The 9,687-nt window shown below is 39.3% G+C and overlaps 1 protein-coding gene across 1 annotated transcript; it reads right to left on the reverse strand.

The window, feature by feature from the left end:
• Positions 1–7,905: 7,905 nt before the first annotated feature.
• Positions 7,906–9,432, reverse strand: GJA3 (gap junction protein alpha 3). Its single transcript, XM_077805994.1, has one exon. The coding sequence runs from the start codon at positions 9,430–9,432 to the stop codon at positions 7,906–7,908; it is 1,527 nt and encodes a 508-aa protein (XP_077662120.1).
• Between the last annotated feature and the right edge of the window lie 255 nt (positions 9,433–9,687).

Genomic DNA, 9,687 nt, shown 5'->3' on the forward strand with positions numbered 1-9,687 from the left:
GCTGGAGTCTTTCACTGGCACATGTAGTTACACACCAGGGTGTGGATTTGGCTTGCTTTTCACTGTGGCTTGTAGCCACATGTACGCTACATGCCACTGACATCGATGTGTTTGGGCAAATGTACACCTAATATAAGATGCTGGGTGCCCATATGAATCTATATTTTAAATAGAAATTAGAGCATAAGGCCTACAAACCCTTCTGCTAACATGAATAGTCTCATTGTAGATCTTATGGGATTTCTCCTGTCAGTATTGTTTTAGTAAAGATTGCAGGATCAGCTTCTTAGTCTTCAAAATGCATGTATGTTTGGCATTTAAGTAGAGAAGCAACTCAGTGACTTTGGGAATACCAATAGGCTAGGCATTCTTTCAGTCATGTAAATGATACTTTGGACTAAATTCAGGTCATTTTACTCATGTGAATACTTACTCAAATCAATGGGACAGGTTATTTGATTTGGGTAAGGAGAATTTGGGCCTTTTACCCCATAAATTGACAAGGGGGGGAGGGGAGACTTAGAAAAGTTAGTTTGCTTTTTAAAAAAAAAACAAAAAAACAGCTGTCACTCTCACCCATTCTGCTACTCTTTGAAAATTATTCTTCTGGAAACTTGACTTGCTGCTCAGGAAAAAGCACTACTTAAATAATTTTAAATACATGCCTGGATTACATTACTTAGCCCGTGACTGAGATTACTCTTCCACAAAGAGAACAAAATGCCCTTACACCTTTGCTTGAACTATCAAGACCTTGTATATGAGCACATAGGACAAAGCGGGCCTACTTGCTGTCTGCGGAGAGGATGGGAAAGAGCAGGAAATGGTCAGAGACTTGGCCATGCTCCCCATTTAAAGTAGCTGAGGAGCATGAGGATGGCCACCCATAGTTTACTTACTCCCAGGAGCAAAGATGAAGTATGGGAGGAATTGTGACTCACGTGTGTCACAGTCAGAATCTAGGGTGAAATCCTGAACCTACTGAAGTCAATGGGAAAGCTGCCACTGATTGCAGTAAGATCAGAATTGCATCCCTAGCTTCCCCTCTACACTGAGAACTTCCATTGAAGTCAGTGGGAGATCTGCATGTGGATGAATCACAGGATTCGGCCTTAAATTTTCAGACAGATCTTATTCAGTCAGCTGAATAAGACTGAATGTTAAAAGAAAGTAGATTAACTGAATAATGAAAGTTATCTAATTTAGTTTGGTTCCTCTGCATTTTAATGTTTTTAGTGATCATCTATACATTATTGTAAATTTCATCTAAAAGAGACGCTCTTACAGTACAAAAAGTTTATTTAGTAACGGTTTTGTAAACATTTGAGGTAAATTGACATTTACATCAACTTGTTCTTATAGAATTGAATACGTAAGGCACTTCTTCAAAGACACCACTTGAAACAGTTTGCTGCTTGTAGTGTTATTAAAAGTCCCTGACTTCCCAGAAAACTTTCTTCTTTTGTTGTGAGGTTCTGTAATGTAAAAGACAGACAGCCTTTCAGCAACAAGAAACCTCTGAGTAAGCTTTCTTATGCAACACAACCTTTTAATTGTGAGAGAACTGGAAATAGGAATATATTCCCCATCTTAAAATATGTTCACATTTGTTTCATATCTTTTAAAGGGCTGAAACCTCAGAAATTAGCTTAGCATACAAAAACAAATGTAGGGCCCAAACCTGCAAATTACTTTTCACAGGAGTATTTTTTTAAGTAAGCAAATAATCTCATTGTCTCTACAGTACTACTTGCGTGAGTAAAGATCGCTCACATGAGAGGGTTTTTGCAGGATCAGATCCTTGTTTTTATCTGGAAAACAAAACATTTACCCTTTACAACATCCTCTACAATATAACAGTACAGTGTTTTGCCACAAGCGTTGTTTTGTGTGGGACTTCAAGCCATACTGTCAATTTCTGACAGAGAGAACTGATGTCACTGCTAATTTTTGCCATTAAACATCCTAAATACACACACAAAGTAAATAGATAATAGTAAAACCTACATTTCATTCTGTGGTAATTCAGTTCATGATGAAAAGTTTTGTTTTTTTCCATAAGAGCGTGCTCCCTGTATACCATATGTCAAGATCCTGTACTTTAAACCTATGCAGGAAACTGATAGTGTAGATTACTGGTAAGAATTCCCAATATGAAATGAATTTTCTTTAATGGTACTGCCTTACAGCTGAAGAGTTATGTGTTTATATTAAGACATTTCATTTTAGGATTAACACATTGGCAGGGTCATTGCTTAAATTTGTATTATACCAATGTAAATTTCCAAAACTGCATATTCAGTCCAAATGTACAATTCTGAAATCAAAAATTTAATGTAAACTTCAGGAAACCAAAGTTACAAACAGAGCACACATTTCATAAGGAAAATCAGAGTAAAATAAAACAAATGCACTTAGTTGGGGGGGAAGGGGGGGGAGAACAGCCTGTTTAATTCAGCTGTACTAAGGAACTTAATAAATAAAAACCAAGAGGCTAGATACTCAGCTTGTGTAAACTGCCATAGCTCAATTAAGGTCAATGAAACTATGACAATTTATACCAGCTTATAAAAGATCTTCTACACTTTCCACAGTATGCATCCGATGAAGTGAGCTGTAGCTCACGAAAGCTTATGCTCAAATAAATTGGTTAGTCTCTAAGGTGCCACAAGTACTCCTTTTCTTTATACCAGCTGAGCAACTCACCCCAGATCTAACTGGAAAAAAGGCTGAAATATTATTTTTTAAAAGGATTGTTTTAATGTTTTACTGATCCTACTATTAGGTATTCAGACAAGAAAATAATATGAAGAATTACAGTATATCAATAGTGATGAATGCCTTTATTGGATGGCTAACATATTGGGTCAAATTAATCCCTGGGGTAAGGCTATTAACTTCATCTTTGCATACCAGTTGACTTCTCTTGTTACACCAGGGATGAGTTTTCAGTGCATGTTACATGTTCTTAGGAAGCTATAGACCAATACTGGGAAAGCTCAGTATTTTAAATATGACTTTTCTTTTTCTTTATGAAAAATAATGTTAGATTTTCATACCAAGAATATTCAAATTTTAATTAAGGGTGAGTTACCAGGAAGTTCTCTCAGACTGTTTTCACTGAATCAAAATGTAAAGAAAAGAACTGTGTAGTTCATAAATCATCCATGCTTTGTTTTCTTTGGTATTAACAGATAGCTGCACTAACTGTACAGGCCCAGCTACAGAAAACAATATAAATATTCTGATGGCCAAAAAACTATTTATGTGCTAATAAATTTTATAAAATGTTTGTATTTTTGCAACATTCAGTTGTGAAAATATTGTGAAAAATATACTACTGAAATGTAGTGGTTTTTTTTTTTTTTAAATAAATGTCAAGAAATTCCTTGAATTATTGCAAAAAATATAACATTATATACCTGGTAATTTGTCCAAAGTGTGACATTTTCTGTTTTTATCTTTTCTTTTGCATATTTTTAGTATTTCCTTTTATCTTTTAAACTTTAAATACCACATGTAATAATCCTTCCCACTACCAATCTATCCAAACAGTGAAGGCAAGTACTTCCTTCAACTTTAAAATAATATCAAATGCAATTCTGCAGTCCTTATTCGTCTTCCAATCCTACAATGATCTACACACCTACTTAAAGTTAAATAAATGTGTAAGATTTCCAGGATTGAGTAAGGGCTGCAGGATTAGGTCCATCTACAGTAACAGCTGCTACCATTTTCATTTTTGAGATGAAACAAAGTATGACAGACAAAATTATCTGAAAAACTTACAAATATTTCCATCAGATGCAGTTCCATTTCACAACATTTGTTACTTTTTGGTGTTTACAGCAGTTTTAGAAAACAATTAATTTAAGGTATAAATTGAATCTGATTTTTAATTTTTATTCAAAAACATGTTCTTCAGACAAATGTTTTCAAGCTTTAAATGTATACCTTTTGGCATAAACTAATCACTTTCCAAGTACTGAAAAAACGCATAACTATCCTATCCTCTCTAGCCTATATCAGTGCTCCTTACTCAAGGAAAACTCTATAACTTCAACAGGAGATTTGCCTAAGTAAGAAGTGCAGGAATCAGGTCCAATAGCATTATGGGGTGTTATCCAAAGCTCCCTGAACTTAATGGAAATATTTCCATTGACTTCAGTGGGCTTTGGATCAGGCCCAATAAGCATATTAAAATATTAAGCATACCAGGCCAAATCCTATTCTTTACTTAGTAGATTCCCATTGATTTAAATGGCAGTTTTCATGAGTAAAGATTGAGTAAAGCTCGCATTATTTGCTCCACCAATGACATTTTCAAAGAACTTTGTTTCCCCCTTGTGATCCTGCAGCCTTCAAAGAGACAAAATGTCCACTGAAATCAATTGAACTTTTGACTCTGCAAGATGAGTTATCATGACTGAAATTAAGAATCAGTTTATAACACTCTAAATTAAAGTGTGGTTAACAAGAAGCTTGAGCTTTTACAGTTGTTTTGGTAGAACTTAAAGAAGCCAGTGTTAAAAACACAACCTGTGAGTTATTTTGCTTTGTTTTGTTTTATCTATTTTTTTCAAACTATTGTTGATCTGGTCTGGAGACTATTAGATCAGGTTTCTCCCAGGGAGCACAGCTAGAGTTGTAATTCTCCTTCCCCACGCCAAGCTTGTGTAACTGAAATAAATGGGTCTTTTGCAAGGACAGCTGTCCAGTCCTTACTATACCTGAAAATGCCACATACCACAAAACACTTTGAACTCTGTGCAGGACTAACCACACATGTTAATCTGAAAATGGTAGATTAAATATCAGTTGATTTTAAGCAAGTTATAACAATCTCTCCTCTTAGGTTTTTAAATATAGTATGGGCTCACTCCATGGGGGTTGTGCCTGAGTAAGGATTGCAGGATCAGTGACTATATGTAACAGGGGGTCATATTCTGCTCTATGGCCCTGCTCCAGCAATGTACTCCTAATGCTTTTTTTGAACCAAGGCCTTAGTTATATCAATATACAGTTGGAGATACTTACTCTTTACATTAGTGTAAATGAGAGCAGAATTCGGCCCTATGAATTTTGATGCAGTTCTCCAACAAGTGTCATTAAAATACAGAGGTGCACATCATGTTACTTCAGCAATATAATGACCTGACATTCAGAAACTGCTATAAATGTTAGTAGATCTAAAAATTTTGAGGGCTAAATTCTGTCCTCATGTACATTTAATATAACTCTATTAACTTTCAGAGTAGCACCTGTGTTAGTCCGTATTCGCAAAAAGAAAAGGAGGACTAGTGGCACCTTAGAGACTAACCAATTTAGTTGAGCATAAGCTTTCGTGAGCTACAGCTCACTTCATCGGATGGTTAGTCTCTAAGGTGCCCCTAGTGCTCCTTTCCTTTTTCCTATTAACTTTGTGCTACTTTCAGGGGTGTTGCATGGGTGTAGCTGAGAACAGAATTCTTTTAGCTTGTACGTTTGTTTTTAATGGCTTAAAACAGCTCATGAGAGGATGCCTTAACCTTGACTACTAAATAGTTGCTATCTGTTTTTACTTCTTAATCAGCATATTAAGAAATGCATATTGACTTTATTATATATGCAGTGTCAGCCCCAAGACTTTTAGCAGGCCAGAGTTGCATCCCGCAACCCTTTCTCATACAAGCAGATCAACTGAAGTCAATGAGACCACTTATATAAGAGACTCAGGACAGAACCCCAACCCTGCTCCATGGTTATTCAGACATAATTTTGAGTCTGTGACTGATGGGAAATATTGTTAATCATTTAATAAAATAAACACGTTCAGGAAAACATATATTATCAGTTGCACTTGTAGCCTTTAGCTACATAGGGAACTGATCTCAACTTTGCCTAAGTAAGCACTATATGGCCAGGCCAACACACTTTGAACATGTAAAGATTATTTAAGTGAACTTAGCTATACTATTTTAATTATGGCAGTTCAGCTTTATGTTTGCGATGTTGTTGTAGCATGTTGGTCCCAGAATATTAGCGATACAAGGAGGGTGAGGTAATATCTTTTATTGAACCAACTTCTGTTGGTGAAACAGACAAGCTTTTGAGCTTACATAGAGCTCTTCTTCAGGTCTGGGACAGGTACTCAGAATGTCACAGCTAAATAGAAGTTCAGCTTTATGGCAGCCAGAGGAATAGTGCTGGACTTCAACTAATTGAAATGATCTTTTCAACCACAAGAACAAAAGTTGGGTCTGATTCTGCCTTCTTTTTATACCCAAATCTCTCTCCAACTTTTTCAGAAGTTCAAACTTCTGACTGACATATGTGAGAGTATTTGTTACAATGGGAATGAAAGACTGAGTCTCTTTTAAGGAAAGCTGACTCCTTAGAAAAATACCCATAATTTTTCTTCATCGTTTTAAGGGAAATGGGTCCAATCCTACATTCCTTGTTGCACCCAAAACTTCATTTGACTTCCGATGAAGGTTTGATTGAATAAGGACTGCAAGATGAGGGGGCCCAGTTCTGCTCCTATGGAAGTCAATATGAATTCTGCCATTGACTTCTGTGGAATCAGAATAGGCCCCAAGGCCCTTAAAATGTTGCCATGATATTTTAGTCACCTTTTTTGCAGTACAGTATATTCTATGTATGCTGTTTATTGGTTTGTAAGACATTACAGATTGTCATAGGACAGGGCTAATCACTTACAGCACACAGCAGGAAACAATACTGCTTTGAACTTTTCTTTTTTTTCCCCTTAATTTTTACTATGAGATCAAAGATCAAACTAAAATGTATAGGTACACTGTCAAGAAATTTAAAACTACAGATTAAAATTTATTCTAAAACTGCTCAAATACTTTAAAGGTATGCACTCTAGTTTTACTTCTATTTTTCCAACTACCTTAAGCTGATAAAAGCATGTATCTAATAGTCTAAAATGCAGAACTCTACTTTAACCTATTGTTTTGTTCACGAGCAACATAAGGGGTCACAGTGTACTGAAACCATAATCCTTTTTTTCTGGATTACAATTATTCTGTGTAATACTTTATGAGGTGTGTGGTTTAGTTTCCTGTCCTCCTCTAAGCAATTTCAGAAGTCATCTCACAATATAACCAAACATATTCAAAGGAATACACAGGTTTAAAAACATTGTGTGGTCACAGTTGGCAAACACTGGACAGAAGGTCAAACTGGACATTTCCTTATGGGTCAAGAGTAAAAAAATTATTATAATACAAAGATGAAGCTCAGAATGATAAAAGCTACTACAGGGGTTACCCAAACTTTGCCCAGCCAAGAGGGTCACTTTGGAAATTTGCCATGAGTGCAAAGGCTGCCCTACTTTGCATTAAATGGAAGAGACTGTTGTCACCCTGATGTTTAATATGGCAGGTTGGTCCACAGAGATGACAGGTGCCAGCAGACAATATGCCATCCTCATTTTCAAGGAGATGGTTACACAGGTCTGTATGGGGTTTCAGAGGAAGGAAAGAAGTCAAGGCCTCTGCTCATGAAGTGCTTATATACAATGAGTGGAAGTAAAGGTGAGGGCTAAGAGTATTAACATTGTTCTTGGAAGAGCTTCCATATGAAGGCACATGGCTAGCTGCCACCACCTGTCATCTGTGCAAGCCCTCCATATGGCTGCCATTGGGATGTCTGTCATTGATGTCAATGACAGGGGGATTGGTCCCTTGGTCCACGGGCTGCACTTTGGCCACCCCTGACCTACTAGAAAATGTAGATATTTATCCCCACTACAACTCACAGAGTGCAAGAACAGCAAGCTTCAAAGTTTGGAACCCCAGCCTCCCTCACCCCCTGTGCTGGGGCATGGCCTCATCCCCAGTGCAGCTCCTGGTCACACTTTGCTTTCATCATCTGCTTCTCCCAGTGCTGGGGACCACGCTACACAGCTAAGTCATCTGACCTGGCTCTGCTGCTGCTTGACTTACTAGCCCTGCTTAAGCGCCGTGTGTCTATGAGCAGTGGCGGCTCATGCATTTCTACTGTAGTGCAGGCAGCTGACACTGGCCATTCCTTTGTGGCCTCCTCTTCGCCTTCCACATCCCACTTGCTGCTGCTTCCTCTGCTCAGGCTGGTGCTGCTGCTGCTATTGACTGCTGCTACAGGTGGTAAAAGAGGTGGCGACGGCAGCGGCTGCTCACTGGCCGCCTCTTGCTTTGGAGATTGTTGTCCGATGCTGCTGGCGGCAGAGGAGGCAGCTGAGCTGGAGGCTGGTGGCTTCCTCTGCTGCTCGACTGCCAGATTGGCCCAGTTCTGCTCGACAGCTAAGACCTGGCTGCTGCCATTGAAGTAGGGAGTGATGGCTTGCATAGGTGTTGGGATGGAGGTTGGAGTTGGGATTGGGATAGAGGTGGGAGTGGGAGTGGCAGTATTGTGTTGCTCCTCAGAGAATGGAGGAGCCCCAGGGTAGTCAGCCAGGAAAGTTGTGGCGGCTGGTTGTGCCCTAGCAGTGGCTTCAGCATAGTAAGGCGGCACAGTCTGTGAAGAGAGCAGCGGAGTGATGGCATGGGAATCCGGCAGAGCAGGCGAGACAGTAGGGAACGCTGCCGGAGATGGCAGTGGCAGAGTAACAGGTTTGGAGTCCCTTGCAATGGTAGCTGGTGCAATGGCAGTGGGGAGTGGATCAGGGCGGTATTGGTTGGTCACGCCTTGCTTGAGCTTCTTCCATCCAAGGTGGTACATCTCAAGCATGTTGAGCAGCAGTGAGACACATGCCACCACCAGCATGAAGATGATGAAAATGGTCTTCTCAGTGGGCCGTGAAATGAAGCAGTCCACAATGTTTGGGCAAGGCCAGCGGCTGCAACGGTAGAGTGGCTTCAGCTCAAAGCCATAGAGGAAATATTGGCCCACAATGAAGCCTATCTCAAACAGAGTTTTGAAAATGATGTTGAACACATAGGTGCGGAGCAAGGCACCACTGATGCGGATTTTACCCCGCTCATCACGGATTGGTGGCTTCTCCTTCTTTGGGAATGGCTCCTTATTGGTGCTGCTGTTGTTGCTACCCCCTCGGCCACCTGCTGCTGCTGCTCCCCCCTGGTGGTTGCTGTCCCTGCTGCTTCCCTTCTTTTTTAGCTCTTCCTCTTTCTTTTTCTCTTCCATGCGCACAATGTGCAGCACATGGCCCAGGTAGATGAGGGTTGGCGTAGAGACAAAGATTATCTGAAGCACCCAGAAGCGGATGTGGGAAATGGGGAAGGCTTTGTCATAGCAGACATTTTCGCAACCAGGTTGCTGTGTGTTGCATATAAAATCCGATTGTTCATCTCCCCAGACTTCCTCAGCAGCAGCCCCCAGCACCAGGATCCTGAAGATAAATAGTACCGTCAGCCAAACTTTGCCAATAACCGTGGAGTGCTCTTGTGCATTCTCTAATAGTCTCCCCAGAAAGCTCCAGTCACCCATTGTTTCAGATCTCTAACCTACAATAAGAACATTATAGCAGTGTTATTAAAAGAAAATAGAGAAGTAGATAATTATATAAATCCCCAAATAAATATGTGACTATTATGTTACATGTCATATGACATGTATTAAAATATATATATGAGTATATTTTCTATTACAGAATGTTGCATGTATACACTCTGTGTGTGTGTGTGTGTGTGTGTGTGTGTGTGTTTAGAATTGCACAGACCTGTGTAAAATGTGACCAGTGTC

This window comes from Eretmochelys imbricata, chromosome 1, assembly GCF_965152235.1.
Source record: "Eretmochelys imbricata isolate rEreImb1 chromosome 1, rEreImb1.hap1, whole genome shotgun sequence".
Classification (NCBI taxonomy): Eukaryota; Metazoa; Chordata; order Testudines; family Cheloniidae; genus Eretmochelys; species Eretmochelys imbricata.